Here is a 21,921-nt window from a genome sequence, read left to right on the forward strand (position 1 = left end):
TTAATTTTTTAACACACATATCTCACCATTTGTATAGTAACACGTAATGTACCACCTTGTGTAGTGATTACACTGGAAAATCTCTGGTACAGAAGGGCCATATAATATTAACACATGCAATCAATCCTTGTTGTTTATTTCTGTCCTTTAATTATGTATATTATTGTATTAATGCGTAATTCAAATTAAGCAGTATAATATAATTTCTCCGGTGTGAGGCAGATTGTTTGCCCCTGTATAGATGCCCTTCTAATCTTCTTTTATTTTGTGTGGTCACGGTTAATTCACGTTCATATTTTATATTAATTTTTTTATAATGATAATAAGACAAAAAATAATAAGAATATAAAATATTGACGTGATTTAACCGTAACTGCACAAATAAAAAAAATAAAAAAGGTATCTAAACAAATAGGAGGGTAGACAATCTTCCTTTTTTGCCCACTCTTGGCGTTAGGTAGGTCCGTCAGTGAGAAAAATGACAATAATAGTACGTGAGCAATGACGCGAGGGAGGGCCATATAATATTAAGTTTAACAAATGCGGTCAATCCTTTTTCTGTACTCTTTGTCTCCTTTTCACACTGTTTATGTTATTTGATTATGTATATTATTGTTATAATGCGAAATTAAGCACTATGATATAAACCAGAAAGAGTGAAAGAACAAGTCAGAAAGATGAAGAAAGTGGAACTAGTGTTCATCCCAGCACCAGGAGAAGGCCACCTTGTATCAGCACTGCAGTTCACAAGGCGTTTGATCGATCGCGATGACAGAATTTTGATCACCATTCTTGCCATCCAGTCACCCTTCCGGACCACTATAAATTCATACACAGAATCGATTGCAGCCTCAGAACCCCGAATCCGAGTCATTGATGTCCAAGAACCTCAAGATCATCAACCTCCACAAGAGACGCACCAGTCACCAGAAAAATTCATCTGTCTTTACATTGAGGGTCACGTCCCCAATGTCAAGAAAATCATCACCAACCTCGTCTCCTTCAATGCTAATAGTTTGGATTCGATTCGTGTTGCTGCATTGGTGGTTGATTTCTTCTGTGTGTCCATGATTGATGTGGCCAAGGAACTCAATCTTCCTTCTTATCTTTTCATGCCAAGCAATGCAGGATATCTAGCTCTCATGCTCCAACTTCCAATTCTTCATGAAAAAAACCAGGTTGCGGTTGAAGAATCCGATCCCGAATGGTTAATCCCAGGTATGTTTGTGACAATCACAGGTGCTTTTGAATTAACCCCTTTAGCACCAACAAGACAAAAGTGTTCAATGTTTAAAGACACGTTGTAACAGCAAATTTTTAGACTTCATTCCAATTGAAAATTTTTGATTTCTTGGAGTTGGATTCTAACGCTTTGAAAATTTTCGACAACTAGGTATTGTCCACCCGGTTCCTCCTAGAGTTTTGCCGATGGCTTTGACAGATGGTAGCCGCCCTGCTTACATCAAGTTGGCTTCAAGATTTAGAGAAACTAGAGGCATTGTAGCAAACACATTTGTAGAGTTAGAGACACATGCTATCACATTGTTTTCCAATGACACCCGAATTCCCCCGGTGTACCCAGTTGGGCCAGGGATCGACCTGGATGACGGTCAGGCACATTCCAACCTAGACCAGGCACAGCGCGACAAGATCATCAAATGGCTTGATGACCAGCCTCAGAAATCTGTTGTGTTTTTGTGTTTTGGTAGCATGGGAAGCTTTAGGGCAGAGCAAGTGAAGGAAATAGCTTTAGGGCTTGAACAAAGTGGGCAGAGGTTTTTATGGTCCCTGCGCATGCAGTCACCCAAAGGCACAGTCCCAAGTGATTGCTCAAATCTTGAAGAAGTTTTGCCAGATGGGTTCTTGGAGAGGACCAATGGGAAGAAAGGGTTGATATGTGGGTGGGCCCCACAGGTGGAGGTCCTGGCCCACAGTGCGACCGGAGGGTTCGTGTCACACTGCGGGTGGAACTCGATCTTGGAGAGCTTGTGGCATGGCGTCCCTATTGCGACATGGCCCATGTATGCAGAGCAGCAGCTCAATGCTTTTAGGATGGTGAGGGAGTTGGGGATGGCGTTGGAGATGAGGCTGGATTACAAGACAGGCAGCGGTGACGTGGTGGGGGCGGACGAGATTGAGAGGGCTGTGGTTGGTGTGATGGAGAAGGATAGTGAGGTGAGGAAGAAGGTGGAAGAGATGGGAAAGATGGCTAGAAAAGCTGTGAAGGATGGGGGGTCTTCATTTGCTTCTGTTGGGAGATTTATTGAGGATGTGATTGGTGAGAATTAGGGTTTTAAGTAGTATGGGTTGCTAATTCTGTAAGTTTAAGAACTCATGAATGTACTAATTTTTCCATGTTCTTGTATTCTGTTTATGAATTTATCGGCTAGTAATTTATATATTTTCGTTCTACAACGATAAATCAAACGAAACTAGTTTCTAAATTTGTTCGAGAAGAGGGTTTTTGGAGTTTGTGCGTGACATCAAGTCCCGACTTTGTTCAAGTAGGTTCTGAATTTAAATCTCGCAAATGAAAGTAGTTGAGTAAGGTTGCTTACTGAATAGACAGTTGAGAAAAAATTCGAGTTAAATACCATGCCTAGGTTGAAAGTTTTTGAGTATAAGGATAGATTGGAACCATATGAGAAACATATAACAAGAAGCTTCCAGTTTATCAAATTGACATCAATTCTTGCAGACCAAGAACTTCAGTTTATCATTTTCTCATTTTTAGCTATCAAATCAACCATAGCCTCACTCCACCAAATCAAACCTAGTGATCACCCCAAACAAGAAACGAAACGAAGCCTACCATCTCAGTAATGATTTTCCCAAACTGTAACCAAACAAATAAAATTGGTTTAGTTCGATTCGGGTGAGCCAGAATGTTGGTTTGGATTGGTTAGCGACTCACTGGACGAATCAAAGTACGGGATTTATTGAATGACCAAGAATTTTGTTGAGTTGGAGGCCGAAGTTTGTAGGTTAGGTCCTAACCCATTCCTATGAGAGGCGAATGCAGTACTTGTTCTACATGAGTTTCTTCCCGTGGCTAGAAAAACCTTCTTTTTACAGCTCACTACATAAGTGAACCAAGTCAACAGTCTCCCCCACACCTCTGCAACTAAAACCCTATGCAAACGCAGTTTCAATCTTACTGTTAACATTTTTAGCTAAGCATCTTGGTTGTATTCAAGGTTGAGACTTGTTCGACGCTTCAAAACATACTCCAAAATCACATTTATATGCAGTAACGTCAATTATTTGCTAGTAATCACACTGTTGAAACTTGATCATCTGCGGTTTGAACTAGATTGAAGAAAAACTGACACATGTTTGGGTTACATGATGCAAACGAACAAATGCGGTATATCCTGTATACGGCTACATCATGCTTTAATAGAGATGCAAACAGACTCAACTCAATACTAACAAACAAACTCTTTACACTTGGATTTGGATGATTAAGTTTAAAATGAGGACTAAAATCGTTTTGTCAATGAGGATTTTTATGGAGTGAACGAAATAACATTTTCATGGCGACTTTGATCCAACACAGTTGATTTCCCAACCTATCTTCCTCTAAATTCGCTAAACCATACAACCCTTAGCAACCAAATTCGACCAGATGCGCTCTGTTAGCACCTTTATAAAGTTCACACAGCAACACAAAACTTCTCAAAACTAGTTGTATAGCTACAAACACGAAGACAACACGACTAATAAGGTTGATTCAACTCCAAGACATCGAAATTCCTTGACCAAAGCACAGAAATTCAAAAACTATACCGACAATCTTGATCGAAAAAACACTCGTAAAGCATCCAGTTTCATGGAAAATGTAACTCTATTCACTCCAAGAATGCAAATTCTACAAGCACCAATAAGTGAACACAGCTAACACAGAATCAAGACTCCATTTTCACAATTTACAACACCAAAGTTTAAACCTTTTGGCAAAAATCATACGAATTGCCCTTTCAATCACACAAAATATCATCTACATACGAAAAAAGCAACAGAGAAACAAAATTCAGCCTACATTGTCCAAATTCGACAGCAAGAAAACAAGAAAAGCTCCGATTTTTATCAAACACGACAACTATTACATCAAGTTTAAGGGGAAAAAACACAAATTATAGTCATATTATTACTGTACCATGAAAATCGAGAGTTTATGATCACTGTCGGCTACTATCGTAATCGACGACCTCGGAATCCGCGAGCGATCTGGAGTGCTGGACGATGGACCGTCCGATCGAGTTGATCCACTCCTCCTTCTCCTTCTCCGAATCGGCGATGAAGTACATCGTATCATGATTAGTGGTGGAGAGCTCGAAGGCGCACGGCTTGTGCACCACGTCCTCGGCGCCCTTCACCGTCAGGCACGTGCCGACCGGGATCACGCCGCGCGGCGTCGACGAACGGGTCACGTAACTATCCTTGAACCAGAACAGCTTCCCCTGTTTCAAGACGAACCAGCGGCGCCGCCACGTCTTGATGTAATCGCCTTGTTTGGTCAGCCAGGTGGCGCGTTCAGGGTTGGACCAGAACTCGATTCCGGTGTAGTCTTCCGGGCTCGGTTCTTGGCCCGTAGCCGCCCGCCACAGGCCCTCCATTTTTTTACTTGGGCGGCGCGTGAGGTGGGTTTGTGTGGGCAGAGTTGAGGAATTGGTCGGAAGTGAGACCGCGGAGGGAGAGAAAGGTTTTATGTTTTTCTGTCCGGAAACAGAAACCGGTTTTTTGTTTGTTTAATTTCGCAAACCGAGACGGCCGGTTGATATCAAACGCTGTTCTGTCCCGTTGTGACCGCGGTTCAATTTGCTTAGGTGGCTTTGAAGCTGTGTACGTGGTAACATGTGTGCTACTAGAAAGGTCGCATGTTACAAGAACACTAATCTACACTAAATAAATCGAAGGGGCTGTTTGAATTCGAAATACAGTAAGTTGAAGATAAAGACTTTAACTACTAGAATGATTGATTACTTTCACTCGTAATCTAAATCTTTTATTTTCGTAATGTAAAGTTTTGAAACACATTAATGCATAAATGAATTTTATTGTGAGTACATGCGAAGATAAAAGTAAATGAGAGCATTGATCCCTTGCAACACAATAGAATGTTTGGTTCATGAAATTAACAGTTCTTTAAAGTTGGTATATGAGTTACCGACTACTATTACATTTTAGAGATATTTTTGTTCATTTGTAACTGAAATTTTTTAGGCATGGATGACGAAAACGTTATATATTTGTTGAGTTCAATGCCTAATTATTGATGACACATTGTGTGGCTTAGCTCAATCTTCTCTTCCCTTAGAGTAGAACATCCTCTACCCCGCTAAGGTAGAATGTCATTGAACGTGCTTAATTTAAAAAATTTTATGTACAAGTTGGCAATAAAACTGATGTTCCGCATTTTGTCAAGAGAATTGTTATTAGCACTCCAAAATTAGCATAATACACTCCTCCTAAGTGTAATTTTTTTACTAATTATAAAAAATTTGGAGTGAAAAATGAGATCTTTAGAATGCCAATAACAATTCTCTTTGTCAAATTTAGATATCAATTTCATTGGACTTCTAATTCAAATACCAAAACAACAATATCATCACAATTCAAGACCAATACTCCATTTTTCTTTTATAAAAGTGAAGAGTTTCAATATTAATGCATTAAGTCTCATTCTCATGGTTGTTGAACTTCTAGAATTTTGGTTTTTTCTTTGTGGAAATTCAGGGTGAAACGAAAGGGATATGTGAGGAAAAAGCTTCGAAGGAGATAGTTGAATTGATGGTGATTGGGAGAAGTAATGCTGCATTAGTGTAATAGTATTAGTAGATTTGGCCAAACCTTTTCATTTCAAGTTTCATGTGTCTTCTATGTTTGGGTGGAATGAGTCCAATGCATATTTCTTAATTCTTTAAATCTTTATGTTTGTTACATTCGTAGAATACAGCTGATACATCTGTAGAATATTGTTGTTCGATACCATGTTCATGACACAAGGTAGAGAATGATTGATTCACATATTTAGTACCCTTGTCACTTTGGAAGACCATAACGATAGAATAAATATGTTACAAACCATGGCAACAAAGTATTTAAAGTGAAGAAAAAAGTAAAAACCTCATAGATGGTGGAAGAAAGAGACAAATGATAAAGCTCATCTTTACTGGAGGTCTGAAAAGTAACACGCTGGTAAGTAAGTCATAAGTTTGATAAATGTGAGGAGCAAGGACAAAGAAGATTAAATTATCTTGGGTGAAACGAGCAACAACAAAAAAAAATACAAAGGCCGGGAAGAAAAAAGACAATGCAAAGATGAAAGTTAAGAATCAAGAGAAAGAGGAAGGGTGCCGATGTGGGTAATGTACATAGTATTGCCTACCCAAATAAACATTAGAAGGAGAAGGACCCGCATAGCGCTCCATAGAGCAACCAAAGACGATCGACTCGTCATGGGTAAATCGACTCGGCTAAAAGTCCGAACTACAATCCTGACAAATAAGGCAGTTTGGCAAATGGGTAACACCTGCCAACGTGGGTCAGGCTGTTGTTCAAACTGGGTTACAGCAAAGGGTGCAGACCGATCAGACCCACAGTACCTGTGCCGACCACCACCACTAGAATTAAATTATTGACAAGTGAAATCCAAAAAGTACCAAAAAATGATGTAAAGATTTTTACTTTATAAGAACGAGTGGTTCTCATGTGTTGTAGATTTGTAACGCGCTTTTATTTCTACATAAGTCATTAGTAAGGATAGTTTATCGTGATTTTCTGTTGTAATTTGTTATTGGACAATTATAAGACAGTTAGGATAGTTATAGGTCTGTTTTGATGAGTAGTCAAATGTATAGCTATCTGTATAAATATCAAATGTACTCTAATTATTTTCTAATGAAAAACATTTCTCAATATGGTATATTTTGCCTCTGTCTCACGACCGACTTCAATCCTCTTCGATCCTCTTCCTTCTTGCATCTTTCCTCTCACGCTTCCATTCTTCTTCTCTCTGTAACCCTAATTTCTCAGCAATGTCGTCTGCTTTTCCTCCATCCTCTGATTCCGCACCACCAGTTCATCCCTCTTCGGTGACAAATCTATGTCCTAATTCCTCTGGCACCGCCTCTACAACTTCAATTACAATTCAGAATATCGGCTTAATGGTTCCGATCAAACTCACTACCACCAACTATCTCACATGGAGTGCATTGTTTGCTTCAATTTTTCGATGCTATATTCTTACCAGCATTGTTGATGGCTCTATTGAAGCTCCACCTAAAGTCATTAGAGATTCATCTGGTAATCCGATCTTGAATCCTGAGTACATTGCTTGGTTTGAGAATGATCAAAATATTCTCATCTAGATCAACTCAACTCTCTCTGAATCGTTGATTCCATATAATGTTGGTGTAAATTCATCCCGAGAGCTATGGTTTAAGCTTGAATCGCGCATTGCAGCGGCCTCTTAGTCTCACATTCATGACCTTCGATCTCGCATTCGCAACATTTACAAAGGAGAATCCACCGCTGTTGATTATCTTCAACAAATTAAAGAGATCTTTGATGCTCTTACCATAGCCGGAGCTCCGGTTGAGGACTCTGAACTGATTCTGTTACACTCCATGGCCTGCCATCCGAGTATGATTCCTTTATTGATGCGATTCAATTCCGTCTCGGTTCTACAACAATTGATGAGCTTCATGGCTTGCTTCTGAGCAAAGAAATTCAACTTACCAATCGCAAGAAAGCTACTACTTCCTCTGGTGTTTTTCAGGCTTTCAATTTGAATCTTGGATCATCATCTAGAATTTTACCTACACCGATTTCCAATTCTGGTTTTCACGTCTTTCTTGCTAAGAATTCATCTCATTTCAATCAGTATCAAGGCCGTCCTCAAGATCGAAATCAATTAAACCCTAGGTTTTCTCAGAATAAGGGAGATTTATCTGGCTATCGTGGCAACACTCAGCGTCCCGCTACAATCAAAGGAATAATCGTGGAGGTCGCTCAGGTTCCAATTTCTCTGGGAAAAGAACCACTTGTCAAATATGTCGCCAGTATGAACATGAAGCATCTGAATGCCCTCATCGTATGAATCCTCAGTTTGGCAATCGAAATTCTTAGATGACTATGTGTGCTAATCCTTCACAGAATGCCTCTCCTTCATGACTTATTGATTCATGAGCTAGCTCACTATGACAAGTTCTTTGGCGAATCTCTAGTATCCAGAACCCTACACAGGACCTGAGCAAGTCTACATTGGTGATGACAAAGGTTTGCCTATCTCTAATTCTGGTTCTTCATACATACATACTCCTCATCATCGTTTTGCCTTGAATAATGTGTTACATGTTCCTTATTTAAAGCAAGATTTACTCTCTGCAAATCAATTTACACTTGATAATGGGTGCTCAATTCATCTATATCATTTTCACTTCACTATGAAGAATCTTACTTCTGAGATTACGCTTTTTAAGGGACCTGTGCAAAATGGTTTTTATCCATTCTCTACATCTGTCAATGCTAGTTCACATAAGCTTTTTGCAGCAACTGTCAAAGCTTCCCCAGGGATTTGGCATCAAAGATTGGGCCATCCCTCTTTCAAAGTTTTACATAAACTTGTTTCTCAGTCTAGTGTTCTTCTTACTACTAGTATGAATAAAACTTTTTGTCCTAATTATGCCTTGGGTAAAAGTTCAAAACTGCCATTTGTATCAGCTTCTAGTGTTACAACTAGACCATTGGAACTTTTACACACATATTTTTGGGGTCCAGCTCCACTTCTCTCTGTATCTGGTTATAGGTATTATCTTTTTTATAGTGGATGATTTCACTCGATATAGATGGTTCTTTCCTATCAAATGTAAATCTAAGGTATTCAAACCCTTTGTTGAATTCAAAGCTCTTGCTGAATCTTTGTTAAATACTAAGGTTGTTACTCTGCGATCTGATTTTGGAGGTGAACTTCTTAGTTCTGTGTTCACTCAATATCTTAAAGACAATGGTATTCATCATCAACTATCTTGCCCTCACACACCTGAACAAAATGGTTGTGTAGAGCGCAAACATAGACATATAGTGGAAATTACTCGAACGCTTTTAGCTGCTTCTAATGTTCCTTATATTTACTGGGTTGAAGCATTCTCCACAGCAGTTTATCTTATAAACAGATTGCCTACCATGGCCAGATCCTGTCCTTGGGAACAACTCTTTAGCAAGTCTCTAGATTATACAACACTTAAAGTGTTTGGGTGAATGTGTTTTCCTTGGTTAAAACCATATGCAGCTTCTAAAGTAGAACCTAAAAGTAAGCCGTGTGTCTTTCTTGGCTATAGTCTCAATCATAAGGGCTATAGATGTCTTGACATTCAATCCAAAAAAGTCTATATCTCGAGGCATGTCATATTTGATGAACTGACCTTCCCATTTCTTCAAATCTCTCAGGTTTCACCTTCTTTATCCTCAGCCCCTACTCATTCTTCTCAAATACCTTCAACCCTCACCTTCACCAAGCTCACTGCAGCACCTTACCCTTCTCCACCTATCAACCAAATTGTACCTTCCCTTAACCAATCATCTTCACCTCAACACACTACCTCTCCCAACTCCATCTCTACTCATTCCTCACCTATACAACCACCCCTACCTCAAAACATTTACCCTATGCAAACAAGATCTAAATCAAGCATTTTTAAACCTAAAGCCTATTCAACCACTAAACACCCTATTCCCTCTTATATTTCTCCAGATTATCTTCCTAGTACTTATCTCCAAGCCTTAAAACACCCTCACTGGAGACAGGCCATGCAGGAGGAATTTAATGCATTGGTTAACACAAGAACTTGGTCTCTTGTTCCTTCTCACCCATCTTAAAATCTTGTTAGATGTAAATGGGTGTTCCGAATTAAAAGAAAAGTTGATGGCACTATTGATATATATAAGGCTCGTTTAGTAGCCAAGGGTTTCCATCAACAGGAAGGCTTAGACTACAGAGAAACTTTCAGTCCTGTGGCAAAACCAGTGACCATAAGGCTTCCTCTCACACTTGCATCTCAGTATGATTGGTTTCTTAATCAGTTAGATGTTAGTAATGCCTTTTTGCATGGAACTTTATCTAAGAATGTGTTTATGCAGCAACCATCCGGTTTTCAAGACCCTACTAAGCCTAATCATGTCTACAAGTTACACAAGAGTCTTTATGGACTCAAGCAAGCTCCTAGAGCTTGGCATGAAAGGCTTCATGATGTACTTAAATCTATGGGATTCCATGGCTCACAGAATGATCACTCTCTCTTTGTCAAGAATGATCATTCTCTGGTGTTTATCCTTGTCTATGTTGATGACATCTTGGTCACAGGCCCATCTTCACAAGCTTGCAATGACACAATAGCTCAACTGAGTGCTCTTTTTCCAATCAAGGATCTGGGTTCTCTTCATTTTTTCCTTGGCATTGAGGTCAAAAGGTCATCTTCTGGTATTTTTATATCACAAACCAAATATATCCTTGACTTGCTTACTAAGACAAACATGGCAGGTGCAAAACCATGTGCTACACATCTCAGTACATCTAAACTGGATCATTCCTCTCCCATGCTTTCTAATCCAAAAGAGTACATATCCATTGTAGAAGGTTTGCAATACCTTACTTGGTCCAGACCAGATATTTCCTTTGCTGTTAACTTGGTCTGTCAGTTCATGCATCAACCAAGACAATCTCATTTGCAGGCAGTTAAAAGAATATTGAGATATTTGAAGGGCACACTTGATCTAGGTCTCTGGTTTCCAAAAACTTCAAGTCCTCTCACTATTAATGCCTTCTCAAATGCTGATTGGGCAGGGTATGCCTTGGACAGAATATCAACAAGATGTTTTTGCATTTTTTAGGGCAACTCTCTTATTAGTTGGAGTGCTAAAAAGCAAACAACCTAGCTCGATCATCCACTGAAGCAAAGTATCGATCTCTAGCTAACATTGCTGCTGAGATTTCCTAGCTTTGCAAATTACTTGTTGATGTTAGTGCGTCTCTACCTTGTCTAAATTGTGGTGTGATAACATTTATGCGATTTCCTTAGCCAAGAATCCTTTATTTCATGCACAGACCAAACATGTGGAGATTGACTACCATTATATAAGGGAAAAAGTTCTCCTCTAATGTTGTCACTGATCAGTTTGTGTGTTCACATGATCAAATTGTAGATATCTGCACTAAATCTATATCCAAGTCTTGTTTTCTGTTGCTCAGAGACAAACTATCACTTCGGTTGCCTACGTTCAGTTTGAAGGGGCATATTAAGGATAGTTTACCTTGATTTTCTGTTGTAATTTGTTATTGGACAGTTATAGGACAGTTATAGGTCTGTTTTGATGAGTTGTCAAATGTATAGCTCTCTGTATAAATACTATATGTACTCTAATTATTTTCCAATGAAAAACAGTTCTCAATAGTCATCACCTTTTAAGTCTACGCGGTGAAGACCAGATTCTTACGCGTCTTTGATTAGTTGAAATACATTCTCTCAACTGTGTCACAAAATTTCCATTTTCAAAGAAGAGATCGATCATGGCGCTGGCGGTGGTAGGTGGAGCCGCTCTTTCGGGTTTCTTCCAGCAAGTATTTGTGAAGTTGGATTTTCAGGAGGTCAAGAACTTCATCAGAGGAAAGAAACTGACTGATGGGTTGCTGAAGAAGTTGAGAATCAAGTTGACGTCTGTCAGTGTTGTTTATGATGATGCCGAGCAAAAGCAATTACGTAACCCACATGTGAAGCTGTGGATGCACGAGCTTAAAAAGGCAGTCCTTGATGCTGAAGACCTGATCAAGATAGAAGTGTTAATCAGCTCATTACCACGGGTCAACGCTTGTGATATATTGCAATCCATCACGAGCATTGTGCTTTTTTAGTAATCTGGATGTGATAAAAATCTTAGTTTCTACTACAGACTATGCATGTTGTCAAATGTAAGATAAACACATATTGTGTCCGTGGTAGATTGAGATCTAACACCACATTCAGTACCACATCGAGGGGATGGATTTGATGGATTATCAGCTTCTTCATCCACCTAGGAGCGAGCCCTTTTTCCGCGAAGATGTTTTCCACAGTTTACGACAAGATTAGATTGTATTGTTGCATAAGAGTCTAAAATTGCCACTCCATCATTGGTGCGTTTTATTGAAGAATCCGCTTTTAGTATTTCCTCCGCAACGTTAAGCAGGAAGTGATTTCTTCCAAACAAACTGTACAACTGCTCAACACTGGGGACAGAGTACACTTGAACATTTCTCCTGTGATCTCTTTAACCACTCTGAGAAGCATCTGTTGCAGAAATTATGGAAGCAAGGAGCAAGGGTAACAACATCACAGCATATGTTCAAGCAAATGCAGGATTTTGCATGCTCGGCATCCATAGAAATCTTTAACTGCTGCTGACAATTTTCAGGACCACGCAATACATTGAACCTGTAGCTAATATCCTTCCTTATTGGGACCTGAAGTAATTTCACGCAACTGATAACAATAGTGTCTTCAGCTTGGATTACATTCCCGTCAACAACCATTGCATTTGAACTTTAATTTTGTATTGTGGCAGATGAGTGGTCTGAATTCCTTGTTATCTTGCACCATTTGCATTTGCGGATAGAAGAGAACAAGATCTCTGAGCAAAGTACAATCTCATCTGAACTAATCTGAACATCCAGATATCTCGAGTCTGATGGAACAAGCTTGGCCCAGAATTCTTCACTGGGTTTTGTACCTGAGCTCTCTCCAACCTCTGCCATCCCTTGAATATATTCACAAAGGACTCAGGAACTTTTAATTTAGATCTCAAAGATACGTAATCGCCCATCGTTATATTCATTAAAAAAGAAACAAATACAAATATATTCAACTATTTATGAGCAACAGCAATTTTAATTTTTAATCATTATACAAAATCTTTACCGCTAATTAGATAATTCATCCAAGTGTGAAAAGAAAACAGATTTGCACTCAAACAAGACAGATTCATCAAATATGCTATATGAACGGCCCAACCATTTCAACACTGATAAACAGATCAACTTCATGTTTCAGACATCCTACAACTACATAAATTGGATCGTACAAATTCCAACTAAACGTCAAAAGCTCTTAACTCAGAGCATAACCACATACTAGTAAAATTCATGGAAGATAGTAAGTGCCAATTAACAAGAGCAAAAAAAGGCTTGAGGAGAAGGGGTCCCCAGTAGAGGCATCAGTTCTGGCCGGAAATGATACACACGGAACAAATTATGCATATGTATTTCACATTTACTTTATGTTCATAGTTTGAACCTCCGTTTATGCAATCTCACGCAATTCTTACCGGAAAACAAGTAGAGAAACCTATGAAAAATTGATAGGTTTCACTTGGGAATTGTTTTAAAAACCCTAACAAGAAAACATGAAAAGTTTGCGACTTTGGCCAATAAACAATCAAAGGGGAAAATAAGTCGCAACTTTCACAGGATTCTTACATGAAGGATTATTTATTGAGTTATATATTAGTTTGGGAATAACTGGCAGGTTTCAGTTTGGAAAACTGTAAACAATAGCCAAAATTTAACACCTAATAATGGAAAATGAAAGAAAGTTTGCAACTTTAGCCAAAGTTGCAAACTTGACAGGTTTTAGTATTAGTTTTAGCCCAAAGTGTGTCAACAATTGACAGATTTTACTTTTACTAGCGAAATCTGTAACAAATAGCCAAAATTTAACCCCTGATGATGAAAATGAAAATAATTTTTTTGCAACTTTAGTCAAAGTTTGATCCTTTAACCCCTCCAAGTAGAATTTGAACCAATTCGAGCAATAATTAAACCCATAATTCTAGAGAATGTCATAGTGAACAAGATTTACCAAAATTTCCCGAATTTAACACAAATTTTCCAGGCATAACAGGAAATTATAAATACCAATAAACAAGAAAAAAATGATGAGAAAAAAGAAATACCTGTTGAGAGGAAAAGAAAGGATGGAAGATCAGATGGGTCAGAGGCCGAAGAAGTTATTTTCAAAGAAGAAGGAGATGATAAAACTTGTTCAGCAAACTGAGTACGGAAGAATGCTCTCTGATTAATAAACAAACAAAATTTAGAATCAGAGAGAGATGGAGGGAAGTGAAGAGTGATGGGCTTGTTAAGACTGGGCCAGCCAATGCTTTCTTGTAGTGGGCTGGCTATAAGGTTTGCCCTTGACAAGTTTCGAGCTCTTCTACCTGCGTATATAGGTTGTGCGCACAGGCTGCATATGATTTAGACTAAAAAATCAGCGTTATATTAAAATTGGACTCAATACATGGAGTGACTCGACTAACATGAATGACGACATTATAACCGGATTCGAACATTATATTAACAAAGTAATTGTGACACATGCGCACAACCCATATGCGCAGGGGAGAAATTTTGGACAAGTTTCTACTTGCACTCATGCTTTAGAAACATTATTAGCACTCTTTTTCTCATTGTGCACTCTCCTATTTAGTTGTGTTTTTAAATTCTTTTTTAATTCATTCAATCTGAAATTCACATATAAACAAAGTATGCAATTGGAGAAGAAAAAAGTTTTGAATGTACTTCCCCAAAGGTTTTTCCTATCACACTAAATTTCATCATCTTTCCTTATGAACCGTTTAAGAAAATTATCAACCAATATTGTGCTGTACTGTGTATTCTCTTCACTTCTTCTAAGTGAGAAGTTTTAAGGTTAACTAACTCTTTAAGTAAAATATTATGTATAAAAGACAAAAATGATCTTAGCCAGACGTCTGGCAAGAAGATTTTATGAGACAAAGAAATCTGATACGTTAATCCAATCTAACGACTGGAAAAATAAAGATGCTTCCAAATTTTCCAACCCAAAAATCTTCTTGCCTGACGTCTGGATTAGTTCTGTATTGTAACAACCCATCCCTAATTTTACGATTTTATTAAATTTAAATGAGAGAATTGATGAAAATGCCTCTAGAGGTAAGGACTTTGACTTCGGTTAACCACCGTTTAGAGAGACATATGACTTAGTCTTTTGGCGTATTGGCGTAGTACTCGACGATACGAACGCGTAGGCATAAGCGGAATCAAATTTGGAGCTACAATGGAGATTTTACAGACTAAGAGCAGTTACACCGTGTTGGAGGCCCCCTAGGGCTATCCACTATGCTATCCATCCAGTGAACAGTAACTTCCCTTAATGAATGTTGAGCAAAAATTGTACATAATATGTAAACAAATAATTCACTCGACACAATTTCACCCTCGTTCATTTTTCCGAAGACGGTTTTATTAATTCGAGTTCGACCCATTCTAGGCTACGTGCCTATTAATTACAACCCTTCTTTTGGAAAGGAATACCTTTTGATTCTAATTTGAATAAATCATAACTTGAGGATTTGGGTGTTTGTTTGATTTTGTGACTGCACCTAGGTAGAATCCTAGATTGCCTACGTACCCTCATTGAGAGATTAAGTCACTCGTAGTTCCTTGGTATTTGGTACTTGTTCGGATTTGATGCCTTTTTTGATACTTGATATGGCTTCATGCCTTTTGATACTTGATACGGCTTCGTGCCTTTGAGATTTGTTGCGGCTTCGTGCCTTTTGAAAATTTTTCTTCAGCTTCGTGCCATTTTGGTATTTGATAGCAGGAGTGAATTTAGTTTATATAAATTAGGGATTCGTTTCGGTTTCACGGTTGCATCTAAAATTTTGATATCAGACTGCCTACGTATCCTTAACGGAATCAAACCGGCGTAGTTCATTCATTATGAAATGACTTTGTGCTATTTGAAGCGGCTTTGTGCCATTTTGATTTGGATTTGGCTTTGTAGAAATTTTGTATCAATTATATGCCAACTGATACGATGAACAAATTTACTTTGGAGATCATATCCATTGACTTCACTTGGAAAAATATACCAATTAATTGTTAATCAGTATAAACCCCCTCTGATTGGCAACTTTGCTTTATGAGGTCAACTTGCTTCGTATTTGAAAGCTTTGCTTCAGATTTTTATTCCGCAAGAGTTCTCTACCAATTTCATTAATAGCTCCTTGGTGGCCATAATTTAGGCAAGGAGCAGTGGCTTGGCTTTCTTTTTTTTTGCTCTCCACGTGAGCAACCTTAGACTTTATTCACTTTCTTTTCTTTGAAGACTTTGAACTTCACAAGTTTAAGTAGGACTCCCCATGCAACTAAGAAAAGAAGACCACCTCCACATTACTTTTGATTTGACAAAAGCAACTTTTGTATTTTATTTTATTTCTTTTGGCTGGATCTCCTCTTCCTTTCAAGTTTTAAACTCATTTTTTCTCTTCTGCACCTATTTAAGGTTTTGTACCCAACTTCTTTCTTCTTCTACTTGAAGACTTCGAATTTTCTAAGTCCAAATAGGGCTTTCAAGTGGTGATGTTTGGAGAGGAAAACCATATTTTTCCTTTTCATTTGTTTTGAATTTGCATGGAAGACAACTGACCATTTTTTTTAAGTGAACACATGCATGATTTAGAAGACAAGTTTCTTCCTCTTCTTCTCTACTGCAGCTTTCCTTTGCAGACTTTGCAATCTCCATTTTTTCCTTATCTTTTGAATCTCTGACACAAAAGACTTTGGGTGGAACTCTTGAACAATAAGTTTTCTTCCTTTCCCTTTTTCTGGAGTTTTTTTCCTTTACAAGTCATCTTTTCCATTTTCTTCTTATCTTTCAAATTCTTGACATAAAGGACTTTGGGTGGAGCTCTTGAACAATAAGTTTTATTCCTTTCCCTTTTTTCTGGAGTTCTTTTCCTTTACAAACCATCTTTTCCATTTTCTTCTTATCTTTCGAATTCTTGACATAAAGAACTTTGGGTGGAGCTATTGAACAACATGTTCCTTCCTTTCCCTTTTTCTGGTAGCATCTGTCAATTTACTAACTTTTCCTTTGCAAACCATCTTTTCCTTTGTAAACCTTCTAGACCATAAGTCTCATAGGAATCCACTCCTTGAAATAGTACTTTGAAAGCATGAAAGCTGGACCTTTTTTCATTGTGGAAAAGACTTGTTTGACTTGTCTTTCTTTTGAGTTTTTGGACTACCCAGTGGAGGTAATGGTGTCACCCGTTCTTTCTTCTTTCCTTTGCTTTTGGCTTGTAAATTTTGTCTCCATACTTTTGATTAAACTTTGAACCAATATTTAACAGTGAGCAGTCTTGCCAACATATCACTTTCCTCCAGGTGGGAAAACGGTACACGACAGCTATATATTTTGTATAGATTGCTTCCTTCCTGCCTTTTCCATAGGGACCAAGCTTGGAACTTTGAAGATGCACTTGCGGACCGACGAGCATGGATCACTTATTGGAACTTCACGGGGTGGTTTAGACCAACCCGAAGAAATTCATGGGATTAAACTGCAACGACACGGAGCGGAGCTCTTGGATTTGATCGAAACTTTACAGGGTGGTTTAGACCCCGAAGAAATTCATGGGATTTAAACTGCAGCGGCACGGAGCGGAGCTCTTGGATTTGATCGAAATTTCACAGGGTGGTTTAGACCCCGAAGAAATTCATGGGATTAAACTGCAGCAGCGGAGAGCGGAAGTGGTGATTTCGTTGGCTTTGTTGGACTGCAACTCGAGAATGCTGGGGAGTGGGAAAAGTTGAAGAAGCAAAGTGCTTCTTTTCTTCCTACAAAGCAGAAGAAGGAAACAACCCAAAAAATTAAATGAGATGGTTTTATACCTTCAAATGTTGTGTAGCTTTTCCTGCCTTTTGTTCTTGCGTGTAGCTCTTGATTTCTTCTTCTTCTTTTTTTTTCCTTTGTTGTGCCTTTGCTCTCTTGCTTTGCCTCTCTGTTGTCTTCTCTGTGCTTCTCAATTTCTGCAGTGTCTCCTCTCTTATTTCCGTTTCCCCTCAATTTCCACTGCAACTGATGCCTATTTATAGGCATCATAGGAAGCCTCTGGAGCCTTTACGTGGGAGATAGAGGCCATATTTTTCGCCACCCTCTCCCACTGACTGTGTAACCTCCCACGTCTCTACAAAAAACCTTCCATATCTTGCAGAAAACTTTCCACGTTTTGCAGAAGATGGGGAGTTTTGCTCCACGTTGTAGGAAGAAACATGTGTTTTCTTTTCTCCCTTTATATATATATATATATATTTTTTTTTTTTGTTCCTGTTTTCTTCTTTGTCAACTTGGATTTCCAAGTTTAAGACTTCACGTGGGTGGTCCTCTTCTTTTTCCCCTTTTTCTATTATTATTTTTTTAATGCATGTATGGGATCTGGAAGCATTCAAAGCATGCATGGCACTTGGATGCGGTGGGTTTTTTTTTTTCAACAAACAGTAACCGCCTTTTGCATCTCCACCCCTACACTGAATAGCCCTGACAATTGGCAATAAAATATTAATATTTTATTTATTTATAAAATAATACAAAGATAATTAAAAAATGACAAAGCAAAGAGCAGCATTTGACTCTCTATCTCTCTCTCTGTTGAAATGAAGATCACCAACACCCGCCACCACAAACACAAAGCTTATCCTCCTCCACCCCCAAGCAATCCACAAACCCACCACAAACGGCAGAATCCACCGCATGTGGCTCCTCTTCTTCTTCACCTTCTTCACCCTTACATTCACCCTCACTCTCATCAGCACCACCATCCCTCAAACCCTCCCCACCTCCTCATTCACCCCCACCTCCGTACTCCCCCTCCCACCCGCCGTCCTAGACGCACTTCTTCACTACGCCATTTCATCATTAAATACCTCGTCAGCACCCCACATGTCCTAGTCGGAACTCACCTCCATATCCTCCTCCCTCACCCGCTTCTGAACCTGACAGAAAAAAAAATTAAAAAAGGCGTCTGACGTCAGAACCACCTTAGGCGCTCGGGTCGGCATGAATCCACGGGCCTGGCGCTCGAGCTTGCTCGGGCCCCCTCGCCAGCCAACGCTAGACTTCCTCCCTCGGGCAATCAGGCCCTGTGCTGAAGCCTGTCCATCGAGCAAAAGCTCCCGCTAAAGCTGCTCTAACGAATGTGAAATGCGATTTGGTAATTTTATGTTTAGAGATACTTTGTATTATTTTGTGAGCCACGTGGGGCCCATACCCTATTTCTGCTCTGTCTCGTGTCCCCTCTTTGAGAAGTCTCGGATCTCTCTCTTCTCTTTCCATTTTTTTTTCTTCTTTCTTTTTCTTTCTTTTGCCATCTTTTTCATTTCACTCTCTCTCTATTTCCCTCATACTCTTTTATTAGGGAGAATGACAAGTCATCTAAGTCTGCTACTGTTAATAATTCTGTTACTGTAAATTAACTGATTGTATTAGTTGTGATTAGTTAAGATAGTTATAAAGTAGTTAAGGGTATCTATGTAAATAGCCAAAGGCTATATATATTCCTAGACAATGTGTAAAGTTCTCAGTCAAGTAAATACAATCAAGAAAACTTACTGTTGAAGTTTTCTGTTTCTCAATCAATTGGACATTAGTAATGCCTTTCTTCATGGAGACTTAAAGGAGGATGTCTACATGCAACAACCCCCTGGTTTTGTTGATCCCTTACACCCTACATATGTGTGTAAGTTGAGGAAATCGTTGTATGGCCTCAAACAAGCTCCTCGAGCTTGGTTTGATAAACTGTTCCAAGCTCTTCACTCTCTTGGATTCACCCAATCATCCTCAGATGCTTTTTTATTTGTTCTCAATGGTCCTCAGTTAGTCATTGTCCTTGTCTATGTTGATGACATTCTTGTCACCGGACCCTATCCTCACCTCTGTCAACACTTCATTCAGCAACTTGGGGCTCAATTTCCAGTAAAAGACCTTGGTCTTCTTCATTATTTATTGGGATTAGAAGTACATCGATCTTCACAGGGTATATTTCTCCATCAAACAAAGTATTTATTGGATCTTCTCAAGAAAACAAATATGGAGGGTGCAAAACCTTGTTGCACTCCCCTTGGCTCTAAGAAATTAGATCACAGTGGCCATTTTCTGTCCAATCCTACTGAATATCGCTCCATTGTTGGTGGTTTACAATATCTTACTTGGACTAGACCCGACCTTGCTTTTGTTGTGAACCAAATCTGCCAATTCATGCATGCTCCCAGGGAACAACATCTCCAGGCAGCAAAAAGGGTTCTCAGATTTCTCAAAGGCTCTATCTCACATGGTGTGTGGTTCACTAAAGGTTCTGTCCATCTTTCTGCCTACTCGGATGCCGACTGGGCTGGCTGCACAATTGACAGGAGATCAACCACTGGTTATTGTGTATTTTTGGGTTCCAATCTTATCAGCTGGAGTGCCAAGAAACAAAGTACTGTTGCAAGGTCCTCTACAGAGGCTGAATATCGCTCCTTAGCTCACACAGCTGCTGAGATAACTTGGGTTTGCAAGATTCTCAAAGATCTGCACTATCATTTCTCTACATTCCCTACTCTTTGGTGTGACAACATATCAACAATATCTTTAGCATCTAATCCTGTCTTTCATGCTCGAACAAAGCATGTTGAGATCGATTATCACTATATTAAAGAATTGGTTTTGGCTCAACTTCTCAAAGTCAAGTTCATCTGCAGTGAAGACCAATTAGCTGATCTTCACACCAAGTCTCTGTCTAAAACCAGATTTAATTATCTGTGTTCCAAGCTTCCCATTGGCCTCATTTCTGATCCCCCTTCTCGCTTGAGGGGGTGTATTAGGGAGAATGACAAGTCATCTAAGTCTGCTACTGTTAATAATTTTGTTACTGTAAATTAACTGATTGTATTAGTTGTGATTAGTTAAGATAGTTATAAAGTAGTTAGGGGTATCTATGTAAATAGCCAAAGGCTATATATATTCCTAGGCAATGTGTAAAGTTCTCAGTCAAGTAAATACAATCAAGAAAACTTACTGTTGAAGTTTTCTGTTTCTATATCTTTTCTCTTCTTGATGAACCTCATCAACCATAACCACCACCACTTGCCGTCCCTCCGGTGAATTTCACGAGGACCACCACTGACTGCTGTGACTTGTTCCCCTTTGTAACTCTCTTAACTTATCTCGTCTATCTCTCTCTGCAAGTGTAGAGATGCCAAAACCAGTCACCCTCCACTCCTCCAACGAGCCACCTTACCAGACTACCACTACTCGATCAACCACCAAACCCCAATTGAGATCGCAGCTCCCTGGGCGTGCACGGATAGGTTAGGTCCGTTTCGAAATTGATTTTCTCCAGCGCGACTCCGTCATCCTCAGCCTAGGTAAGCTTTGAGGACCATCATTTCTCTTCCTCTTAATGGAATGGTTTGATTTCTAAGTTCCCATGTGAAAAGTGAACGTGTTTTGATGCAGGAAATCTTGGGGGGGGGGGGGTTTTCCCCAAATTTCTAGAGATTTAAAACCATATGCCACTTGCAAGATGTTTTTCCGGCCATCTCAAACCGCAATTTGTCCCCGTGATGGTATGATCATACTCTCCTCATTACAAGCTTCACATATATAGATAGAACACTGAAAATGGCTAGGTTTTTAGCTAGAAATTAGCTCTGAAAATTGGGGGAAAAACCTGAAAAATCTGCAGAACTCGCAAGGAAGGCGAGTACAGTCGTACTCGCAGACGCATGGGCGTGCATGGACGCGTGAGGGTGGTCGGAGCGTGCGGCAACGCGTGGAGGAACCCGAGGTCCCGCCTTAGGTTTCTCGACGTGCCGAACCCGAATCCGCTGTCCGTTTTCCAAAATTCGATCATTTTAAAATAGTTATTTTATTAACCATACTTTGTACGCAAAATATGTTTATACATTAGTACGTTAAATATTTACGTTAATGGTTTCGTTTCTAGGTGAATCGCAAGGATCTTCGAAACCCGCGAGGTGGGTTCGACCCTACGACATGATCTGTGAGTGGGTCTTTGCTTGAA

The 21,921-nt window shown here is 39.3% G+C and overlaps 3 protein-coding genes and 1 long non-coding RNA gene across 4 annotated transcripts; 2 read left to right on the forward strand and 2 right to left on the reverse strand.

Annotated features, from left to right (window-relative positions):
* Positions 1–567: 567 nt before the first annotated feature.
* Positions 568–2,444, forward strand: LOC103447410 (UDP-glycosyltransferase 71K1-like). The gene is made up of 2 exons (XM_008386595.4): positions 568–1,218; positions 1,394–2,444. The coding sequence occupies exons 1-2, from the start codon at positions 678–680 to the stop codon at positions 2,287–2,289; spliced, it is 1,437 nt and encodes a 478-aa protein (XP_008384817.2). The 5' UTR covers positions 568–677; the 3' UTR covers positions 2,290–2,444.
* A 1,454-nt stretch (positions 2,445–3,898) lies between these two features.
* LOC103447414 (pleckstrin homology domain-containing protein 1-like) lies at positions 3,899–4,909 on the reverse strand. Its single transcript, XM_008386602.4, has one exon. It carries the CDS (start codon positions 4,617–4,619, stop codon positions 4,182–4,184), a length of 438 nt encoding a protein of 145 aa, XP_008384824.2. The 5' UTR covers positions 4,620–4,909; the 3' UTR covers positions 3,899–4,181.
* A 6,493-nt stretch (positions 4,910–11,402) lies between these two features.
* Positions 11,403–14,263, reverse strand: LOC139189314 (uncharacterized). Its single transcript, XR_011573097.1, has 2 exons — positions 13,987–14,263; positions 11,403–12,792 (listed from the first exon to the last, which is right to left on the reverse strand). It is a non-coding gene; the product is annotated as an uncharacterized lncRNA (long non-coding RNA).
* Positions 14,264–19,547: 5,284 nt separating this feature from the next.
* Positions 19,548–20,777, forward strand: LOC139189399 (uncharacterized mitochondrial protein AtMg00810-like). The gene has a single exon (XM_070808345.1). The coding sequence runs from the start codon at positions 19,548–19,550 to the stop codon at positions 20,775–20,777; it is 1,230 nt and encodes a 409-aa protein (XP_070664446.1).
* The last annotated feature ends 1,144 nt before the right edge of the window (positions 20,778–21,921 follow it).

Source organism: Malus domestica, chromosome 11 (genome assembly GCF_042453785.1).
Source record: "Malus domestica chromosome 11, GDT2T_hap1".
NCBI lineage: Eukaryota > Viridiplantae > Streptophyta > Magnoliopsida > Rosales > Rosaceae > Malus > Malus domestica.

Bases quoted from the DNA above. Each gene is read 5' to 3' on its own strand.
- LOC103447414 (XM_008386602.4), bottom strand. From the start codon at position 4,619: ATGGAGGGCCTGTGGCGGGCGGCTACGGGCCAAGAACCGAGCCCGGAA.
- LOC103447410 (XM_008386595.4), top strand. From the start codon at position 678: ATGAAGAAAGTGGAACTAGTGTTCATCCCAGCACCAGGAGAAGGCCAC. The intron at 1,219-1,393 runs GTATGTTTGTGA...TTCGACAACTAG, and splicing joins TCCCGAATGGTTAATCCCAG to GTATTGTCCACCCGGTTCCT.
- LOC139189399 (XM_070808345.1), top strand. From the start codon at position 19,548: ATGCAACAACCCCCTGGTTTTGTTGATCCCTTACACCCTACATATGTG.